Source organism: Cnephaeus nilssonii, assembly GCF_951640355.1.
Source record: "Cnephaeus nilssonii genome assembly, chromosome: 13".
NCBI classification, from domain to species: Eukaryota; Metazoa; Chordata; class Mammalia; order Chiroptera; family Vespertilionidae; genus Cnephaeus; species Cnephaeus nilssonii.
In genome coordinates this window covers 37,390,879-37,413,552 of record NC_137084.1, presented here as the reverse complement: position 1 = coordinate 37,413,552, position 22,674 = coordinate 37,390,879, and the positions used below count along the sequence as shown (strand labels likewise).

Below are 22,674 nucleotides of genomic sequence, written 5' to 3'. Positions count from 1 at the left end.
AGGAGGAAGCTGGGTAGGGTGGTGGAGGAATTGAGCATACAAGGAGGAAAAAAGAGAAAAAATTTATGGACATGGATAACAGTGTGGCAATTGCCAGGAAGAGTGGGGGTGGTTAGGAGAGTATAAGGAGATAAATTGCGATGGATGGAGACTTGACTCAGGATGGTAAACACACAATACAGTGTGCAGAGGATGTGTTGTAGAATTGTACACCTGAAACCTGTATAATTTTGTTAACCAGTGTCATCCCAATAAATTCAATAACAAGGAAAAAAAAACACACAAACAAAACACTTACTGAGCAATGATTATGTGCAGGGCCCTGCTCTAGGAGCTGGAGATGCAGCAGAGAAGACAGACATGGCCCTGCCCTAAGGGCTCTCATTCTAATAAAGAATGCAGATAATACTTGAGCAAACAAATAAATATATAGTAGAATGCTCACTAGTGGTAAGTGTGATGAAGAGAAGAAAAACAACACACAAACGGGTAAGAGAGGAAGACAAAGAGTGGTGGGGGTGAGTTTGTGCGTACGCCATTGTAAAAGAGTAGCCAGGAAAGGCCTCTCTGAGCAGAGACTGGAGGGAAATAGACTTGCAAAGGCCTTGCCTAGTAGCAGAAAGGCCAGTGTAGCAGTAACACGGAGAAAGGGGCAGGGTGGTGGTAGGAGATACATTTTAAAAAGCAAGCGAGGGTTTGTGAAAATCATGGTAAAGGCATCGGAACTTACTCTAAGTGTGTTGGCAGTTTGGATGGGGGAGTGACACGATCTGACATGTTCTTAAAAGATCTTCTGGCTGCTGCTTGGAGAACAGACTAAAGGCAGGCAAGGGTGAGGAGAACAATTCAGAGCCTGTCACAGCAGACTGGACAGGAGATGGTGGTTTGGAACCCAGTGGAATCATGGAAGGAAGTAGTTAGATTCAGGATATAATATGAAGGCGGAGCTGATGGGATTTGCTAATGGGTTGATGGAGAGCATGACAGAATGAGAGGTTGAGAAGACTCAGGGGTTTTCAAGTTGAGCAACTGGATAAATAGAAGTGCCATTTACCGAGATGAAAAGGCTTTATTTGGGAGGGAGGGAAGGGGATACAATATTTTGTTTAGATACATTGAGCTTGAGATGCTGGTTTGCCATGCAACGTTGATATTAAAAAGGCCTGGGTTGTACAGCTGATCTCCAAGGTAGAATACATCCACATCTATGGATATTAATTTTTGCCTCAAAAAGAATAAGAAAGAAAGCTTTGCCCAACCAGCGTAGCTCAGCAGTTGAGCGTCGACGAAGGAACCAAGAGGTCACCAGTTCGATTCCCAGTCAGGGCACATGCCTGGGTTGCGGGTTCAATCCCCAGTGTGGGGCGGGCAGGAGGCAGCCAATCAATGATTCTCTCTCATCACTGATGTTTTTATATCTCTCACCCTCTCCCTTCCTTTCTGATATCAATAAAAATATTTTTTAAAAAAAAGAAAGAAAGAAAGGTTCACTGGGTTAGTAAATGGGATAAGGTTGGCCCTCAGTCAGTACACATCTCTGTGAGTCAGAGACACAGGAAGACACACCGTCTTCAAGAACAAAGAGGCATTCCACACTCCGGGGTGGGAGGTACTGACTGACTCACTTCTTTTCAACATAGTGAGAAAAATCACAGCGCAACTATGCCTGATTGAATAGATTTCCAGATTATATTATCTAGTTTCAACCAAACTGTCACAAAATAAAAAGCACAAAATAAAAAGTGATTCCTGTAGAAACCCGGGGGAAGGTAGCACCCAGGATGTAAGCACGGTGAACGAAACGGAGGGGCCAGGGCTGGCACAGCTTTCCTCTTAGTGCTCATTCCTCTCTTTTAAATCCTCACCTGAGGTTATGTATTGTTGTTTTTTAATTGATTTTAGCGGGGCGGGGGGGAACATAGGCATAGTAATGGAAGAACAGAGAAGATACAGAGGGGAGAGGGAGAGGGAGAGGGGGAGGGACAGAAAGAGGGAGAGGGGGAGGGACAGAGAGAGAGAGAGAGAGAGAGAGAGAGAGAGAGAGAAGCATCAGTGGGAGAGAGAAACATTGATCTGTTGTCTCCCATATGCACCCTATCCAGGGATCGAATCCACAACCTAGGTGTGTGCCCTGAACAGGAATCGAATCTGCAAACTTTCGGTGGATGGAATGATACTCCAACCAACTGAGTCACACCAGCCAGGGCCTAGTAGTCATTCTTGGTCATCATGATACAGAAACAGTAATGATTTAAGCAGGTCTGATGAAAGTTGAGCCAACATACTAGCAATTAACAAAAAGACTGCTTGAAAAATGGAGTTATGACCACTACTGTTAACAATGAACCTTGCCAAATTGTAAATATGCTACCTTAAGACGATAGCTAGCTATTGAAAAATTTTATTTACTTAATGTGTATTTCATACTCTGTCTTCATAATGAACATAACATATTGGCCAACAGTATAGTGTAATGTATAAATAAGTAAACATTCATAAATTTAAAAATATTTTCCTGTGTGCGTGATAAAAAAAATGTTCTGGAATAGAGAAATCCCTCACGCAAAACAGAAGCCAGAGCCGGAGAGGGAAGTTTTGGAGTCACCAGCAGGTGGTGGTATTTAAAGCTGTGGCGCTGGATCAGGTCTCCTAGGAGAGTGTGAGGATAGAGGAGGGGGATAGAGGACTAAGCTCTGGGATGCCTGATAGTGAAAAGTCAAAAATTAGAGAACCGGCATAGAAAATAAAAAAGGGGCAGCCAGTGAGGCAGGGGGAGAACCAGAAATGTGTCTGAAACCCATGAGAAGAAAGCGTTCCAGAAGGGAATGATTGGCGGTACCTGAGTGAGTTTTGGCAACTGGATTTGGTAATACGAAGGTTGTTAGAAATCTTGGAAAAAGCCATTTTAGTGGTGGGGTTGGAAATGAAAACCAGATTGGCTACAGTTGAGGAAAATATTGGAGGAGAGGAAGCAACGACAGAGTAAAGTTTAGACAACTTCTTCAAGGAGTTTTGCTCAACCCGGGATCAAAGAAATCAGAGAGAAGCCTGAAGTCAAATGAAGGTGTTGGTTTTCTCAGACAGGAGACAGGTTTGGTTTGTGTGCTGTTGGAAATGCTTGAACAGAAAAGGAGGACTCAGAGATCGGGGGGGGGGGGGGGTGGCAGTTCAGGGGGACAATAGCAGGAGCCACATTCTGGAGACGGTGAGAGAGAACGGGCCCCAGACCCAAGGGGAGGAAGGAGCCTCAGGTAGGAGCATGGGCTGTCCTTCTATTTTAACAAAAGCCAAGTCAGAGCACGTGCAGACAGACGCAGAAGGGGTGGTCTGGACATGGAGAGATGAAATTGTTTCCCTAGGCTCCCATTCCATCCGCAAGTCTTGTTACAACTTAAATTCAACTTGCCTAAAGGGAATGCTTCTCTTTCCTTCCCTGCCCAGTCCTTCCTACCCTCTGGCTTTACTCTTTTTGTAAGTGCATCTCTACCTCCCAGTCACCAAGACTCCAACACTTGGAGTCCAAACCACAGTTATTGTCCCAGACTTCCCCCTTTCCCGCTCCATCAGGAGCTGCAGCATCCTACAGGTGTGTCCCCTTTGTCCACCCCTACCCTTCAGCCCTCTGGCACTGGTGTCCTGTGATCCTTACCATCTCTTATGCAAGTTACTGCAAAAACCTTCCAATGGTCTCCCTTGCCTTCTGTTCCTCCCGCCTCAGCTCTGTTACACCATCGCATTCACCTTCCCAAAGTGCTTCTTTGCTTCTCTCGCAGGCACAGAGACCTCTTTGACTTGACTCCCTGCACTTTCTCTCAGTGTCTTCAACTCGAAACTCAGTCTGACGCCTCCTTTTCTATATCTGAGTTCATTCTTTCTCATGCCCTCTCGAGAGCCCATTTTTTTCTGCTTTTCCTATAAATCTTTTCTGATTATTTCTTCCCCAGTGATCACATTCATCTATCTATTCAACCAACCCACAGGCTTTGTCTCAGTGCCTCCTGCATATGAAACAGGGCTGGGTGAGATGAGTGACATATGGGAAGTAAGTGCCAGGATCAGAGGCCAAGTCAGAAATCTCTGAGTTCACCCCAACACTTTTCTCTTCTTTGCCTCCAAGTCAATAATATATCACCAAATGCTGCTTATAGTTCCTCTTAAACATTTCCCTAATCCACTGCTTCTTTTCTACTCCATCTACGGCCTTCATGTTCTCAATATTGCTTATCAGAAGCATTCAAAAGCTTCCCAAACTGGTTTTTCAGACTCTAGTCCTGACCCCCAATCCAGCCAGAGAAATTTTTCTAGAATACAGATATGACCTGGACACTCCCTGGCTAAATCCTCTGATGGCACCTTGCCACCTAGAGAGACAGTCAAGGCTCCTTATTAACATACTAGAGGCCCAGTGCATGAAATTAGTGCATGGGGGGTCGTCCCTCAGCCTGGCTCTGCACCCTCTCGCAATCCAGGACCCCTTGGGGGATGTCCGACTGCCGGTTTAGGCCGGATCCCTGGGATCCGGCCTAAACCGGCAGTCGGACATCCCTCTCGCAATCTGGGACCACTGGCTCCTAACCATTGGCCTGCCTGCCTGATCACCCCTAACCACCTCTGCCTGCCTGCCTCATCACCCCTAACCACCTGTGCCTCGGACCCTGCTGCTGTGGCTTCATCTGGGAGGACATCCGGAATGATGTCCGGAAGGTTGTTTGGATGTCCGGTCTAATTAACATATTATGCTTTTATTATTATAGATTCAAGGTCTCTCATGACTTGTCATGCTTTCTGCACAAGCCTCATTGCCCCCCACATCCTACCCTGCACTCAGGCTTAGTAACACTGAAATGCCAGAACTCCCTGTGCACATCTTCCTGGTGCTCATTCCCTAAGGCTATCCCTCTGCTTCAATACTCCTCTACACTTAAGGGTCAGATGCACATTCTTCAAAACTCAGTCCTGGCTTCCTCTCTTTGGAAAGGCTTTTGGACTCTTCCCTGGGAGGGCTAAGTGCGACCTGAGGGATGGTGTCATATTTACCCAGGCCTCCTCAGCACCCACCACAGAGCTGGCCCATGGAGGACTCTCCGTATGGGTGCAGTATGAGTGAGATAATCACAGGGCACAGGATAATCCAGGAGAGGTGGGTTTTTAAAGTGAGAGAGTTGGGACATAGGCTCTTGGGTCAGATTTGGTTTTGAATTCTGGTTCTGCCACGTACTTGCTGGGTGACTTGGGTAAATGGTTTACCTCCCTTTGCTTTTGTTTCTGTATCTATAAAAAGAGCATGGTCCTTCTTCCCACTTAGGTCGTACCTCAAATATCACCTGTTCTGAGAGCCTTCCCTGAGTACCCTATGGAGAGTAAACCCTTATTTCCTCTGGCCCTCTCTGTTTTATTATCTTTATAGCACTTACAACTTCAGAAATTACCTTTCTTCTTTACTTTTTATTGTCCTTCCCTCTCTGTTGGATTGCAACCTTCATAAAAGCAGGCCCCTCACCCATTATATTCTCATGCTTTATCCCAAGTTTATAGAGTGCACACAATATATCTCAATAAATACTGATTGAATTCATTTTTCTCAACTGCTGCAGAGGAAAGCTACAGCTGTTAAAAGCAGAATTAAACGTTCCTAGTCTCTCAAGAACCCAGGCACTAAAATATTTCCCCGTTTCTCAGTTGCCTGGATTGTGTCTTTTAAAAATCTCAACAAGTTTTAAGAACACTCAAATAGAAAAATATATAGAGTAGCAAGTATACTAGTATTTCTTTTTTTAAAATATATTTATTGATATTTAGTGAGAAAGGAAAAGAGAGGGAGAGAGAAAGAAAAACATCCATGTGAGTGGAACATTGATTGGCTGCCTCCTGCACACCCCCCACTGGGGATTAAGCCTAAAACCCTGACATGTGCCCTGATCCAGATTCAAACCAGCAACCTCTTGGTGCATGGGTGAACACCCCACCACACACAGGCCAAACCACAAGTATATTTCTTGATTTTTTTATGAAAGGATAAATAGCTCTGAACAAAAAACAGCTAGAAATCCATGTCATCATTAATTCTTCTTTAACTATTAAGGACTTTATGAATTATTATGGTGCTTAAGGAATTTGTTCTTTGGAGAATATAACTGCTGTCTCTTTTTCCCCATCTTGCTAAAATTGATCACAGATGGTACAAAGGTCACCTGCAGAACAGGCTGTCCCCAAAGTCCTTAAATGCCAAATTAATGTGACTTTGCTATGTAAAAATGACTATAAGAAAGTATTTAATTGGTCAGAAGTGACTGTTCTTTGATGTAACTTGGGACTTTAAATTTTATTTTTTAAGTGTTATTAGAAAAATAATTCTGTGGGAAAATAGGCAAAAATATGGTATTTTCAGAACTAGAAATCCAAATGGTTATAGATATATGACAGCATGCTCAGTCTTACAAATAATCAAAGAAAAACAAGCTAAAATGACTTCATCATTTTTGCTTATCAGATCCACAAAAATTAAAAAGATCAGTTATAACTGACCCATGTTAGCAATGATGTGAGGCAATAAGCACTCAATTACAATGTTAGAGGGAATATATATTAGTATGATCTTTTTGGAGAGTAATTTGGCAGTATCTATTAAAGTTTTAAATATGCATTTCCTTTGACCCAGCAATTTCACTTCTACAAGTCTATCCTTCAGAAATATTGGCCATGTGCACAAAAAAGAATATTCATTGCAGCATTGTTTGCAATAAAAAAATTACAAATAATTTAAACATCCACCAATAGGGTAGCAATAGATGGCTATTTGGTATGGTTAATAAATACTGGTGTCTTTAAAAAGGACTAGGAAGCTTTAAAAGAAGTAAGTTAGCCTGGCCGGTGTGGCTCAGTTGGTTGAAGCATCCTCCTGTGCACGAAAGGGTCGTGGGTTCAATTCCCTGTCAAGGCACATGTGCTGGTTGCATTCAATCCCCATTTGGGACGCATATGAGAGGCAACCAATCAATGTTTCTCTCTCCTTCTCCCTTCCTTTCTCTCTAAAATCAGTAGAAACATATCTTCAGGTAAGGACTGAGAGAGAGAGAGAGAGAGAGAGAGAGAGAGAGAGAGAGAGAGAAGAAAGAGAAAAAGAAAGAAGTTAGCTCTTCTATTAGCATGGAAAGATATAGTGATCTACTCTAGTTAAAAACAGCACAAAGCACTATTCAAATTATACTAATACATTTTTAAATGTTTTTTTTCACACATACACCTATATTCTATTTTCAACACAGCAGCCAAAGTTGCCCTTTAAGACCTAAGTCAGAACTCTGTGACTCCTCTGCTCAAAGCCCTTCATTGGCTTCACTTCTCAGATTCAAAGTCCCTGGTCCTCACCACCATTTCCATTCCCCAGGTGACCTGCTCGTCTTCCTTCTCCCCTCCCTCAGCCCTCATCAAGCTGGCCTTCTTTCACATGCCAGAATTTCTGTATTTGCTGGTGCCTTCGCCTGGGACTTCTCCTAGATATCCCCATGGCTTTCTTCCTCCGTCCTTCACATCTCTGCCCAAATGACACTTTGCAAGACCATAGTCTACATTTTGGAGAGTATACACCTCCTCACTCCTCCCCCATGCCCTGGCTCTTTCTATTACAGCTCGCCACTTCCTGTTCTTCATACCCTTTCCACCACCTGCTACATGTGTATTTCCTTGTTTATTGGATGGTGGCCTACCTCTGGCATCGGACACTCACAGAGGCCTGAGATGTTTGCTCTTTTGTTTCATTACTGGATTCTTAGCACCTCCAACAGTACCTGGCATACAGTAGGTGCTCCATAAATATTTATTGAATAAGTAAATAAAATTTCATTTTTATATGTTCATAAAAATACACAGTAAGCTTTTCCCAGTGATGGCCTCTGGGGAGTGGGATTGGGAGCTGAGGAGAGAACTTGCACCTTTACACATTTCTGTACCATTTGAAACATGCACTATTTCAGTCATTAAAAACTAAATTAAAAAAATATTTTAAAAGAAAACATAATGGGTCCATCTCTCCTTCCAGGTGATTCAAAACACTTTTTTGAACTCTCTTCTGCAGATGCTGAAAATAATTTCCAACAAGAACTACCTTAAGCTTGTCTCTATGGTATGTGCCATCCTTAGTTCAGAAAATACCAATAATCCTGGTGTTTACAAAGTTCTAACACCATCAAATAGACCAGAATTAAGAGATGGACAGACAGAGATACACACACACACACACACACACACACACACTGTGGCTTGCTTGTGCCATGAATCTACTGGGTAAAAAGCCTTTCTAATCACACACCCAACAGCTCTGCACCAATTTCCTTCCTCCAGCAGGGGAAGAATTTTCACTAGTAATTCTTTGTGCCGTTTCCTCTAAATCTTCAACATTGCTGCCGACAGGGTGACCCTGGTTTGGTCCCATGTGGGCTACAAAACCCATCCATTGCTAGAGGGAGCTCTTGAGACAAGATACATTGCCTCCCTGAGCAACGAATCCAACCTAACTTAGCATGACCAGCATCTCGGGACACATTCACACACCTACACCAGCTACATACATCCAATGCCGAGTGACTTTCATAAGTTGTCATGGCCATGAGGCCTCTGTTTAAGCAACTCCTGATCCTCATGCTGAGCCTTTACTCCCCAGAAGCACACTCCTGGTAGTATTGGCAATACTCTCACTGGGAGCTGGTCCACAGGCCCCTGACACTAATTTTCCCTAAATTGTTAACTGGCCACAGAGGCTCCTGGCGAGCCTACCAGGCCTCTCCCTACCAGGTGGCCAATGGAGAAAAGAGGGGGGATTTCGCTCTGAGGGGCCAGGAAAAGGCCCAGCCTGACCATCCCTGAAAGTTTCTGAAACTCATCCTGGAAAGTAGGGCAGCAACAGCCAACTCTCATCACCATTTTGGTACAGAAACTGGAACTTTCGAATTTTAAATGAGAGCAAGCCAACCAGCTGTGTTATTTTTACTTTTTTTTTTTCTTCTTCTTTTTAAGAGAGTCAGCTGGAATAAAAGTCAAGACTATTTGAGAACCAGCCTCTGGTGGACAGTTACACTTGACTTTATACATGATATTTACTACGTTTTGGTAAAGCAACAGATTTGGGCTGTGGGGCTATTGCTGACAATTCTCCTGAACGAGTACCTGGGAGTTTAGCTTTGCTTCTTCAGAAACACAGATTTATTACTCCTCAGCTCAAGCTCCATTTCTAGAGACTTGTGATTCTAATGACACTTCAGACAGGACATCAGTTTATTCTGGAAGGGTCTGGCTTTGGGGTCGGCCTATCCATGTGATCTTGAGCAAGAGAACTTAACCCTCTGAGCTCCAGCTTGTGTAGCTGTTAGGTGAAGGCCATACCTACCCGGTAAGATTTCTAATAGGATTAAATAAGATAATGCAGCATAGTACTTAGACACAGGGTCGAACCTGGGATAGGTCAGAACTCAATACATCATCACCATAAATCGTTACAATAAAGTGAGACTCCCAATGTTCTCCATCTAAGACTTTTCAGCTAGAATCTCCCACAATGGCCCAGCACAGTTTCTCGAAACAAACAAATCTCAAGACCAACCACTCTAGAACCTCTTGCCCAGGTTCCTCTTGCCTGGAACTTTATCAGAGGAATAGAATTGAAGTTCCAGATCTCAAATTTAATTCACACACACATACCAACATCCATGAGGCTGACACTACGAGGAACCTTGGGCTGCCGCTCAGGGATCTCACGAGGCAGCTGAGCAGCGCCGACCTTGCCTCTGCACAAAACTGTGAGCAGGAGATTGTGCGTTGCCACCATCAGCCGAGCCAGAGGTAAGAGGGGAGCTGTGACAGTGGAGTGTGCAGAGGGCTCTTGGTGCCTTATCCCTGCAGTCCTGCCCCAGCCGGGAGACCACGGTCATCTGAAGACCACTGTCCCTCAGACCCTAAAAGGGCAACGCTCCCTCTTCTCATCAACCCTGCCTCTTCCCTCCTGTCCCTCAATTCAGCAAACATCTACTAAGTGCCACCCCAAGCCAGGCACGATGCCAGGTGCTGGGGAGCTCCCAGTCCAGCCCACACAACAGACACCACCATGTACTTCCCAAAGGAGTGGACGCCAGGGTGCTCTCTGGAGTGAGCCCAGACAGGGGAAGGGTGGGCCAGACTTTTGGTACCTTAGTGTTTGTGGAGCTGTAAACAGTTTTGTTAGCAAGAATGTGCTGGCCAACGGGCCACTCACCACATTGGTTTCCTACATGGCTCTGGCCCACTCCACAGGCCTCTGTCCGGCGTTCAGACGCTCTGGGGGACTTTCTAGCCACTTCGAGGTCCGTGCCTGAGAGCTGGAGGTGGAACTGCTCTCTGTGGGCAGCCTTCCGGAGCGTGCGGATGGCTTTCCGGAGCCTCTTCTCTGTCCGCTTTACGATGCAGCTCAGATCACAAGCAGCTGCAGAAAAGAGAAGACAGCGCTGGGGCGGGGGGACTGCTGGCTGCAGCCCGTGAGGATGAGCAGGGCCCCCCAGTTCCCTGTGGTCAGAGTGGGGAGACCTGGACTGAGCACCTAGCAGGCTGGGCAGCATTCAGTACCAACAGAAATTTGTTGACCAAAATGGTAGCTTTGGGTTTTCATGAAGCAGATAAATTCAACGGGTTTCAAACCAATTCGGTTTAGTTTGGGGGTGAAAAAAAACAGGAGATACTTCAGTGGTTGCACTACATCCCCCACCCAAGAAGAAGGGAAAGTGAAAGGCAAAGGAATAAGGAGCAAGCTGTGAGAAGCCTGGCACCGTGGCCTGTTTTCAAACCAACCTGTCACCTCCTTTTGGTTAGTTTCAAGCTCAAACTCAACCGTGATAAACACTTCCTTAGTGGCGCTTGGTCGGCCTGGGGCGCCCGGGGCTCGCTTGCGGAAGCCGCATGTAAGGTGTGCGTAGCGGAAGCTCTCTTTTACTGAGCTGTGCTTCTCTGTATGAAGAAACAAAATCATCGGGAGCCAAATTCCGGCAAAGCGCTCAGTCGAACATTCGCTAGAGCTCAGTAAACATTTCATTAAAACCACTCTCAAGGGACTAAGTGATTAACTCCAGATGCCACGACGTTGAAAGCCCTCAGCTTGCAGCATGATGACATTTTGATGTTGAAGAGTCAGCATCGCCTCCTATATAACTTAACGATTGAGCCCTTGAAAATGATTCTCATGGATAAATGCGGGATGTTTTCGGCTGACCAGCCACGCACGTGGCAGGCAGGAACCAGGGTCGCCTTGCACTCCTGAGCGCGGGTCTGCTAAGGTGCACTCCGGACCTCACAGTTGGTTTCCTTAAAGCTGGACTGGGATGTGCCAAGAAGGGGCGGAGGCTCCAAGTAAGGAATGAGCACAGGAGTGGGAAGCAGGGAACCGACTCCTGTTTTCAGGCAAACTGACCTTGAAGTTAATTCCAACCCAAAGGGGAAGCTGAGACGCACAGCAACAGTGACGTCTCATTTTGAAATAAGCAGGAGCCATATATGGCACAAAGAATCAACAGAACCAAACAGTATCATGAAGGCATCTACGGTGGGAACGAAAGTGTTGGGTAAAGCAGGGCTCTGCCCATCCCCGGGGCTGACTTTAGCTGTCATCGCCCTCCCCATCCCACCCCATCCCCCCGCCCGTGGCTTCCAGTGAATCTTTTAACGAATGATTGTTTTTTTATTTTTCTTATTTTTTTAAATATGTATTTTTTATTGATTTCATAGAGGAAGAGAGAGGGGGAGAGAGATAGAACATCAATGATGCTAGAGAATCATCGATCAGCTGCCTACTGCATGCCCCACACTGGGGTCTGCAACCTGAGCATGTGCCCTGACTGAGCATGTGCACAGTGACTTCCTGATCAATGCTCAACCACTGAGCCACAACGGCCGGCCGGGCTAACTAATGATTGTTAACCCGAATCAAAGAGCTGATCCAGGCATCATCCGCACAATTGAATTGTCTCTATTTTAAAATCTTGCTTTATTGAACATACATATCATCTGTATCATATTCTTCTTTAACATTACAAGGGTGTTCAAAGTTCAACCGTTCACCAGGAGCCAAAGAAAGAAAAAGGCCAATTCAATGTGCCCTCTATATATTTCCCCTAAGATCAATCGTACTTTTTCGGAAAGGTTAACTTTAAATCTCTAAGTAAACAGATGTTCATTTCCCCCTTTCCATTTTCCATGTAGATTTTTTTTTAACTTTTTGTTTTGAAATAAGTTTAGAATTACAGGAAAGTTGCTAAGATAGCCCTGAGAGTTTTCATTCATTCTTCACCAAGGTTCCCCTGAAGTTAACTAACTTCTTCCATTAACATGTACATTTAGCCCTAGCTGGTTTGGCTCAGTGGATAGAGCATCGGCCTGCAGTTCCATTCTGGCCAAGGGCACATGCCCGGGTTGTGGGCTCAATCCCCACTAGAGGGTGTGCAGGAGGCAGTCCGATCAATGATTCTCTCTCATCATTGATGTTTCTATCTCACGCTCCCTCTCCCTTCCTCTCTGATATCAATAAAAATATATTTTAAAAAATTTTTAAACAAACATGTACATTTATAAAAACTAAGAAACTAACATTAGTACAACACCATTAAGTAATCTAAAAACCAAATCTGTTTTTCAATGTTTTTTCCTTCTAATCTAAAAGTATAAATGCCCACTGTGGAGAATTTGGAAAATGCAGAAGATAATAAAAATGAAATCACCCATCATCCTCCCACCCAGATATAACCAGTACAAATGATATGCTGAGGGGTTTTTCTACCTACCCTCTTCTTTTTGTTTACACAATTTGGGTTGTATTAGATATACAAAGTGTTACTCCCCCATTTCCATCTTACAACAAGAACATTTTCCTATGTCATTAAATATTCTTTGGAACATATAATTAATAGCTGCATAATCTTTCCTTAAATGGATGTACCAAAACTTATCTTGGTTAGGTACTTTAAAAAAGGCAGTCCAAAGTGACTACAGTGAGCTGTATGTTTGTTTGTTTGCATGATTTACTTGAGGGTAGATTGGAGAAAGAAACCTCCCTAACACTTGAATTCTGATTTTGTACCCTCTAAAATTATTTTTACGAAACAATCCTGGAAATGTGAGCTGTGGGAGAAGAGGCGGGGTTGGGTCCTGCTCTTCTCAATAAGGCCAGTTGGATAGTATTTGCTCTGCTGAAGCCTCCAGAAACCAGATCCAGCAGGAAAGCTGGATATCACATCCTTGTTCATCATAGATTATCCTCTCTGAGCCAAACCTCTTTTCACTTCTTTGGCTTATAATTCAAGCAAACTTGAAGATCTGGAAAATTTAACCCAATATGATCACAGAGTGCTAATGCATCTGAGAGCCCTTATCGATTCCTGTGAACTCACAGGTTTCCCCAGAGCTCCCCCAACCTGTACCTCGCAAAGGAGGCGCCGAAGTCTAACCCCAGAACTACACGGGATGCTAGGCTAGGCTCCCCTTCCTCCTGTGCAGAGAGTCCTTAGAGATTCTGGATTGTTGGACCCCATCTGAAGGGCTCGAGCTTATTACGGGCCCCTTTCCCAACATGCAGGCAGGCTCCCTGCACTGGCCACCTGATTCCATACCTGGTTGTGCTGGTCGCAGACCCTCGGGAAACAGCTCAGCCTTTTTCAAACTACACTTGCCTTCATTTAGCTTAAAGGTTACACTTGTCCTGATGGTGGCGACATCTTCAGAAAGAAACAAGTGAGAGAGGTTACCTTCAGAGGCAAAGGAATGGAAACACCAGCTGGGTAATGGAGAGCTACCTATTGGCTGGGTCCCACCGCACGCTGCATACCCTGAGCTCCTCTCTTCCCATGAGCCCAAGAAAGGTTTGGATCTTGAGGCGCCCTTCACCTGGGACTGACAGATGCTGGGCAACACTCTGTCACCAGGAGCCTCCTCAGAACTACCACTCGTCCATCTGAGATGAATAAGGTGCTCAAATATAACAAAGGGAGAGCCCCAAAACAACCTCAACGGTGAGATTTTTAAAAAAGGAGTTCATTTTTTTGTGCTTTCCCAAGAAAGAAGACCAAAATCCCCTAGTTCAAAAAGTTGGGCAAGGCTGCTGGAGAACACGGGGAAGGGCAGATTCTCTAAATGAGGCTGCTCTGGGAGGGCAGGGCTGGGGCCACCAGCCCACCCTGAATGCACTCACTAATCGTGGCTCAGATTTTCAGGATCCTGAGGCCCTCACTTTGAGAGCCTCGTGTGCAGAATTCTCCTCTCCTCCCGTGGTCAGTCCTAACCACATGCTAGGCTCTCAAATGACCAGGATTCAAACTCTAACTCTTCAATTTGTGATGAGGACATAATCTCCCTGGTTCTCAGTTTTCTCATCTATAAAATAGACATAATTATGGGACCTACATTACCAGGCTGTTGTGAGGATTAAATGAGATAATGCAAAAAAAAAAAAAATGTTTAGCCTACTATTTGATACAGAGAAAGAATTGTGAACTATTTGCTTGCCCATCCTTGGGGTGGCCTAAATCTCCAGGTGACCATCACTGAGGAGTTTGGTGAAACACACCATGATGTCTGCTCTGGCTGGTCCAAACGTTAGGCAAGAAGAATGGGAAAGGGGAAAGCTTAAGATTTTGGATGCAGATGGCCTGGTCAAAACCCTGGCTCCGCTATTTCCTATCTGAGCCACTCTGGGTACGTTATCTCACCTCTCTGAACCTCAGTTCTTCATCTGGTTAATGAGAATAATAGTAAAATTGCCCTAGAGGGTTGTGATGTTGGCTTATATCAGCTAACACATGTAATACAGTGGCTGGCATATTTTAACTATTTGATCAGTAGATGCGAGCTGTTAGTATCCTGCTTTGGGCTTTAGCTTTGCTCATATATATAATACCGACATTAAGAACCATTTCTTCATTCAGATGCTCTCATGACATCATCTCAGAGATGTCTAAATCTGGGAAGATGAAGCTGCCTAAAAGCTTTAAATTTCATTCTTTTGTTTTGACAAAGCAAAAAGGGTTTGGGGTCCTTTCTCTGGACAGAATTCTTGATCCCCCTGTCATACCCATGTCTATTCCACCAATGCCACATGCCCCAGGCACACTTTTCCACTGGGCCTTTGGGGTGCTCTAGGGTAGGGGAGTTTGGGAGACCTGAGCCTCCTGGTCCCAGAGCTCTGCAGGCCTCTGCCCAATAGGATGACCCACCAGGGCTGAACACGGAGCCGCCCACCATACAGTGGACACAGTAAGTGTCTGTCACACGGTATGTCAGAGTGCAGGCACCAAGGCTGCAGGCACCAAGGCTACAGGCAAGAGCATCCTATAACATGCTCACGGCCTCGAGGAGACAAAGAGAAAAGAAAACAAAGCCAACACCCAGGAACGGCACCCCAGAATGCAGCCCACGGAACACAGTGAGCCCCAGAGAGGACACGCAGATTCGGTAATTACCCCCGAAAGCAGAGTCATTTGATTTTTGCTGTTTGTTCCTGAGAGGAGGGGAAGTGCCGCAGGTGACAGAGTAGGCCTCTTGCAGTCCTGACAGACAGAATGTGGATGGTCAACATGTAAACAAGGTACAGTCTCTCCTGATAGCTGCTAAAATCACCCCCACCCCCACTCCGCACAGGCCCCTAGACAAACACCTAGCATGTGGGGGTCTCAAAACATCGGCCTCCAGTGATTGGGGTGGGAGGGAACCCTTTGAGGGCAGCTAACACCTCAAGGCCAGGAAGGCCTGGCTCTGGCATGAGGACCTGCCCCAGGGACCACTCACCTGAAGAGAGGTGAATGCCAGAGTGACATCTGAGGAAGCACCTGTCTCCTCCGCCACTCTTACCGCAGTGCAGGGACACTTGGGGTGACACACTAGTGGGCAGGGCCCCCTTCACTTCTAGGCAGGACAAAATACAGACACTCACAGAAACAGAAGGACACTTCCAGGTGTGACGAGGACGGCTGGGTCCCATGCAGCAAAGGCCCAAGAAAAGAAGGCAGAGCTGACCCCCAGCATAGAACACAAGACACCGGGCACTGTTTCCCACCAAGGGACAGGAGCTACTTGTATGCTATTTTTTTTTTTTTTTTCATGCAGAAAAGCAACCAGAAAAACAGAAGCGAGTATAAACCTACGCCAGAAGCACAGAAGGCAACACCAAAGAGCCTGCAAAGTATCTCCTGTTTTTGAACTCTTTAAGGAGCGGCTGCTACAGCTGAGGGGAAAACTATTCCGGGGAGGGACCGTCAGCAGCACTCGGAGTGCAGCTGGCCGGTGGGAGCCCGCTGGCTGTCTGAGCCACGGTGCCCCTTACCCACACAGTCTTTTCTATTCCAGTGGAGCTTGTATGCAGAGTGGCACTGGCATTCGTAGCTGCCCACTGTGTTCACGCAGACCTGCTGACAGCCTCCGTTGTTGATGCTGCACTCGTTGGTGTCTGGGGAACAAAACACAGCAGCTCCTGTCACAGCAGCCCATCACTGACCCGCTGGCACCATCCTTCCTTTGAGGAAGGAGCAGGAGGGGAGTCACATGGTTGAAACTCACTAAACAAACGGCGAGTGCCGACTGCCTTTAGGATGTGTACTTGGCACCAACTGACTCCACTCTCCACTCCCTGGATTTCCTGGCATGAGCCTCGTCAGAACAGTCTCAAGTTCCATTCTTTACCAAACCATTCCCTGATTAGGGACCCTCGGAAAGAGTCACACCCTACTTTCAGATGCCCAAACTCAGATGCTGCACAGGCTTCCAAATTAAAACTCCACCATCCCCCTGAGCTACATTCCAAGGGAGACAGACAACCAAGACTCCCTGACAGTTCATGGAGCTGAAGTATAGAGAAGGAAAATGAGCTGCACTGATCTCCATCAACCTGAGACTGAGTCCAAGTCAGAGGTGGCTCTAACCAAAACCCAGACACACATCCGGATTCAAGGAACATGCCCGTGGGATTTCTTGATGGACTAGAAGAGAAGGCTTTTAGTTGTGCCAAGAATGTATTGAAAAGGAGAAGAGAGATAACACTGTCCATAGCAAATCGCTACTATCCATTCTCCTTAAAATGCCACTGCACAGGGACTGGAATGTCCCGTTCATCCCCCAATGTAGGAAAATTGGCCCTCATCTGGGGACACTTTAGAAGTAAGCCCTGTTCCTCTACTGGCCCAGTCTCTGACTTCAAAGATGCTGGCATTCTGCTCACCTCCACAGTGGGTAAAGCCATAGAGGGTGTACCCTTTGTTGCAGGCACATGTGAATGTGCCAGGGTGGTTGATGCAGCTGTGATCACAGGTCCTGTCCAAAGAGCATTCATCCACATCTGTAATTGTAAAGGGAGAGGGCACCTGAAACCAACTCTCAGGGATGCGTGGCAAGAACACATTTATAATCTACCAGTTACTGGGGGAAACAACACAAACCGAATAAAACATTACCTAGGAGTTCTCCCACTCACTTGTGTGTTTTTTTTAAAAAGTGTTGAGCAGCCCACAATAAGTATACTCCCTGCCAGGACCCTTCTTTCCAAATTCTGTTGCAAATTGCATTGCCTGTGAGCTCAGTTGCTCCCTCTTATCCATGCTTATTCACAGGGCTGGCTAATTTAAAATATTTAAATGAAGCCAAATGAGATAACATACCTAAAAAGGGTTTGTAAACGGTAAGGTGCAGCCTATGCATTCTTATTGCTGTATTACTTACTAAACAGCAGTAGTAATTCCACAAGCTAGGGCAAATTGAAAGGAGAACACACTTGTGTTGGAGAGTACTCTGGTTCCTCTCTTTCTGATCTTCCCAGAAGGAGTCTTCTGGCCACGGAAGGCCAGTTGATCCTGGGTTTTAATGCCCCCTGCACTAAAGGAATACATTAATGCTAACGTCCTCAGTAATTTCCTTACTGCAGACACTGAAATTTGGTGCTTAAGCTCCAAGCTGGTTCCTCTTGGCCAATCCCTTGGCTTTGTTCCTCCTCCCATCCTGGTTCAGTGGAGGCATCCCTGGCTTCAGCTGAGGTCCTGAAAACTAGCCTCAAGACTGCATTTGTCACCACTTCTTTCCTGGTCTGGTCCTCACATCTTCCCTGTAGACTAGAATTTCAGAGCTCACTTCCTCAGCTCTTGGGAGCGCTTTGACAGTTACGACTTGTGTCTCCAAATGGATAAACCAGGACCAGTGCAGAACTCGGTGGGAGCCAAGTAGACCATTGCTAGACCTCTTTTCAACACCAGATGTGCCACGAGAAACTACATTAATAAAAACACAAACATTTGGAAGGGCTAGAAGAATAAAAAAATGAAATAAAAAGGGCAAATTCTTGCAACACCTCTTCTTCCCTAGCTTTTCCCAGAAATCTTGGCAATTTCTTCAGTAAATTTGTTCTGTGCAAATATTTGTTCTACCAAGACTGATCAGTGAAAAATGAGAAAAAGTCTGTTTCTTCCCATGTAATTGATGTCACTCTATGAATTCTGTTATTAACATCAGCCAGTTGTGGAGAAAGTAGACTCTTCCAGTAGCTGACTTTGGCTGCTCATGACGGGCTTTCGCTTTGCCAAGAATAATGAGATCACTTTTCTAATTCCTTTTTAATGTGTTTACACAGCTTAAACAGTATTTCTTGCTCTATACGTTATGAAACATTATGTAGAACAGCAAATTTGCTTTCCAAGCCAAATGGATGAAAACCACGCAGTTATGGTCTAGAATGAACCCACTGAATTTAAAGGGGACGACGATGCTTGCATTGCCTAAGAAGAAAAATCCAAGAAAGAAACCTAATTCACACCCTAAGGTTAAAAAAAAAGTAAGGTTACATCTTTGGTGTCTGAAGTGAAGTCAGAGATCATATTCTGATTTTTATTTAAAATTCTGGGATTTCTAACAAAATTAAGTTAGGCCATTCTTATTTCCAGAAATGGAACAGGAATAAATGATAGCAGATCTTTTTGGAGAGCTGCTTCCTGAAAATATAAACGGTGTCCCCTGCCCCAAAGAGCTTACCACCACCCCAAACAGTTATAAATCAATAACTGTCACCCAGAGAAGTTCCTTGCTGCACCCCTTATGTGGGAGGGATGCATCTGAGAAGGGGTCAGCCCTCCTGCCCAAGGACCCACCATCCTCTCCTCCACCCAATCCCCTCCCTTCCTCTCCCCAAGCACCAAAGGCTATAAACGAGGGCTACAAGGAAGAGACCAACTAGTTCATGACCTTGATTATGGGTTAACCCCAAGATTTTGCTGGGAAAAGGCATGTTAACTAAATCTACATATTTTGCCATCAAATTTTGTTATAAAATCCATAACATTAAAAGAAACTTTACAAAAGGGAAATTTTTCATAATCTCAACACCCTAATGCAACCATTTGCATTCTGTGATCCAATGCATCTCTAGCATCAGATTAGACCTCTGCTCTAATCACACCACGTAGGTTCTCTGAAGTATTCTCTAATCATTCACAGATTAATTTCCAAAATACATCAGTGATTTCATTCTACGTACAGTAAGGCACAGGTTGGAGGTGGGATTAATGACTCGGTTGAGAAGCCCAGCGAGCCAGTCTCTGCCAGGGCGGGGTCTCATTTTCTCTACTCCAACCAAGGGCACGGCACAGCACAGCTATGTTTCAGCACATACCTTGGCAAGACTTCTCATCTGTTAATAATTTAAATCCCTTTTTGCAGCTGCAGTCAAAACTGCCCACGGTGTTTTTGCAGAAATGATCGCAACCTCCATTGCGGGTCTGGCACTCATCAATATCTGTAACAGGCAAGCATCGGCAAATCAGACAGCAATACCTGCCTCGTTTTCCACAAGTCCCTGAAGTACTATTGTGTGTGCTTCATGATTCTCTGAAACAAAAACAGACCCATAGAAGCACTTAAGAATGTTCGCTGATGTTTTCAATCTTACATGTGTTTTTTGGTCTGGCTTAACCAATTGTGAAAGACAAGAACCTAGTCCCCTTGAGAACGGTGACTTACACTGCCCTTGACCAGCATTAGGAAACAATCGATGGGAAAGAATGGTGATGTCCTGTTGTATTCTCATCCTTGCCCTGCTCTCTCAAGAGAAGGTGGCTCCCTTTGGTATACTTTCCACTCCAGTTTAATCATTAAAGTTATAAGGAAATAGAACATTTGTTTTGGCAAATTACACAACAATCAAATAGCCTTAATGCTTTTAAATGATTCCTGATACTCAAATAAATCTTATCTGTTCTAAGTTTCATCTGGTAACTGGTTACCTACTGTTTATCATGTTGAAGAACTAAGCCTTTGTAGTCTTGCCCATGAAATACTAGTAGGTCATTAGGGTCTCTATTTATCAGTAAAAGTTAAAGGTACAGTTATTAATTAAGTTCTCTGGATAACAATCTTGGCTGTTATTTACATAATCTCTAGGCTGTTATTTATGATATGTTGATAGTATCTCCTACAAATGTTCCCTTGAACTTCTGCCTTTGTCTAATAAGGCCATGGCCTGAAATGGATTATGTGATACACGTAGAAGCTGACCTTCTCAACAGTTAGTGTAATTAAGATGGTTCTAATTAAGCTCACTCAATTATAACCTTCTCTTAGCCAGGGAAGAATGGCTTGCATCAATATGAATCATAAGCAAATCTGGAGTCACTCCAGGAGGTGTGAGGGGAAGAGCTGCCTTTATCCCCACACATCAGCAACATGGAGAGGCACAGGCTACCTTTACAGGTCTTCCCATCCAACTGGAGAGTGAACCCAACGGGACAACTGCAATGAACACCGGTCGAGGTATCCTTACAGGTGCGATCGCAGCCTCCATTGTTGACAGCACACGTTTCTGACAAGGAGGTAAGAAAAAGGCAGTTAGCTTCCTAAAGAAGTGCAGTACTAATATTACTAAAGTGCAGTACTAATATTTAACAAAGTTGCCCGGCTGATGTGGCTCAGTGGTTGAGCATTGAGCATGTTTAATTCCTGGTCAGGGCACATGCCAGGTTGCAGGCTCAATGCCCAGTGTGGGGTATGCAGAAGCAGCTGATCAATGATTCTCTCTCATCATTGATGCTTCTATCTCTCTCTCCCTCTCTCTTCCTTTCTGAAATCAATAAAAAATATATATATTTTAAATTATTGCCTCTGGCAAATGGGGTGAAGAAATGTGAGGAAACAAGGACATGATGTATCTCTTTATAAGCCTCGTAATGCTAATTAAGTCTCTCTCTCTCTCTCTCTCTCTCTCTCTATATATATATATATATATATATATATATATATATATATATTATTGATTTCAGAGAGAAAGGGAGAGGGAGAGAGAGATAGAAACATCAATGATAAGAGAGATCACTGATTGGCGGCCTCCTGCATGCCCCCTACTGGGTATCGAGCCTGCAACCGGGCATGTGCCCTTGACCGGAATTGAACCTGGGACCCTTCAGTCCGCAGGCCAATGCCCAATCCACTGAGCCAAACCAGCTAGGGCACTAATTAAGTTTTTAAAGCTTTTATATTATTCATATGTAATGTACTATTTTGATTTAAGGCAATCAAACACAATCATTTTAATAGGGCAGAAGAGAGCTCAGAAACGTCACCTGCCTGGCGCCCAATGGCTGCTCAGTACCTTACCTGACGGCTAAATCGAAAGACAGGCTTTATTCAAGTCAAGCCCAGCTCCCTCCAGAATAAAAATGTGTCAGAGGATCTGTCTGACGGCATGCTCACAGCCACCACCTCTGCTTGTGCTGTCATCTCCAGCTGCACTGTGGGACCTGCTGCAGACCCTCCCCTGCCCCGCAGCCCAGGGCCACTCTCCATTCCTCTCCCCTGACATTAACATGGGCGGCAGTCAGAAAGAGCAGATGCAGTGGACAAAAATAACAGACACGGCAGCATGCTACGAAAGGGGCTGTCCGACCCGCCTCTCTGCTCACAGTTGCCGAGAAGGATGGGAACTGACATTCTGAGTAACCGCATGTTACTGCGCACCCACTAGGTCTCAGGCATTGGACTCTGGGCACTTGTGCATATTATTATCTTAACTGAACTTCCTGACAACTCTACGAGGTAGGTCTTAGTACATGTTTTGTAAAGAAAGACTGAAGGGAGGCGAGGCTCAAGGCAGTGTACCCAGGGGTCACAGTTAGTTGGGGCAGCGCTAGGACACTAACCCAGTTATTCTGATGGCTGGGCTGGTGCTCTTCCCACAATACCAGGGTCTCGGGTGATGACTAAACAGCTGTGGGTGAAGATCAGATACCCGCTGGCTTGACAGGAGCTGCTGACCCTAGTCCAGCTGGTCTGAGGGCACATGGGTCCCAGGTTCAGGCCCGATGTGGTAAATTGGGAGGGAAATGGATAATGAGAGTGGTCATGGAGAGAGGGTGAGGGGTCTTGCCTACCCATGAGCAGCCGCCGTTTCACCCGTTTATCCCCGTCCACCACTGATGTGGCATTGTTCTCCATCACCTCCAGGGCAGTGTCCTCTCGCTCTACAAGAAATGAGTCAGATTATTCATCCCCTGCACAACCACTTCCGCTGAAATCCCAGTCATGAGAACAATGTGAGAAATGTGCCTGTTCACTCGATAATAATGTGTTGTAACGAGGCTCTGTGGGAAACGCAGCACGCTAACAGCATGCAGAGCCTTGGTGAATAATATGGAAAGATTTCTGAAG

The 22,674-nt window shown here is 45.2% G+C and overlaps 1 protein-coding gene across 2 annotated transcripts in view; it reads right to left on the bottom strand.

The window, feature by feature from the left end:
* The window catches only part of SCUBE2 (signal peptide, CUB domain and EGF like domain containing 2), a gene marked incomplete at its 5' end in the record, with an annotated part of 63,472 nt that overhangs the window by 17,827 nt on the left and 22,971 nt on the right, over window positions 1-22,674 (bottom strand). Inside the window, 10 exons of one of the 2 annotated variants that reach the window (XM_079787115.1) lie at window positions 10,244-10,450; window positions 10,813-10,968; window positions 13,620-13,724; window positions 15,465-15,551; window positions 15,790-15,906; window positions 16,325-16,447; window positions 17,216-17,332; window positions 19,649-19,771; window positions 20,717-20,833; window positions 22,398-22,487. In XM_079787115.1, coding sequence (XP_079643241.1) covers window positions 10,244-10,450; window positions 10,813-10,968; window positions 13,620-13,724; window positions 15,465-15,551; window positions 15,790-15,906; window positions 16,325-16,447; window positions 17,216-17,332; window positions 19,649-19,771; window positions 20,717-20,833; window positions 22,398-22,487 — 1,242 coding nt within the window. The remainder of the gene's footprint in view (window positions 1-10,243; window positions 10,451-10,812; window positions 10,969-13,619; window positions 13,725-15,464; window positions 15,552-15,789; window positions 15,907-16,324; window positions 16,448-17,215; window positions 17,333-19,648; window positions 19,772-20,716; window positions 20,834-22,397; window positions 22,488-22,674) is intronic. The other variant, XM_079787116.1, reaches the window with a different exon arrangement.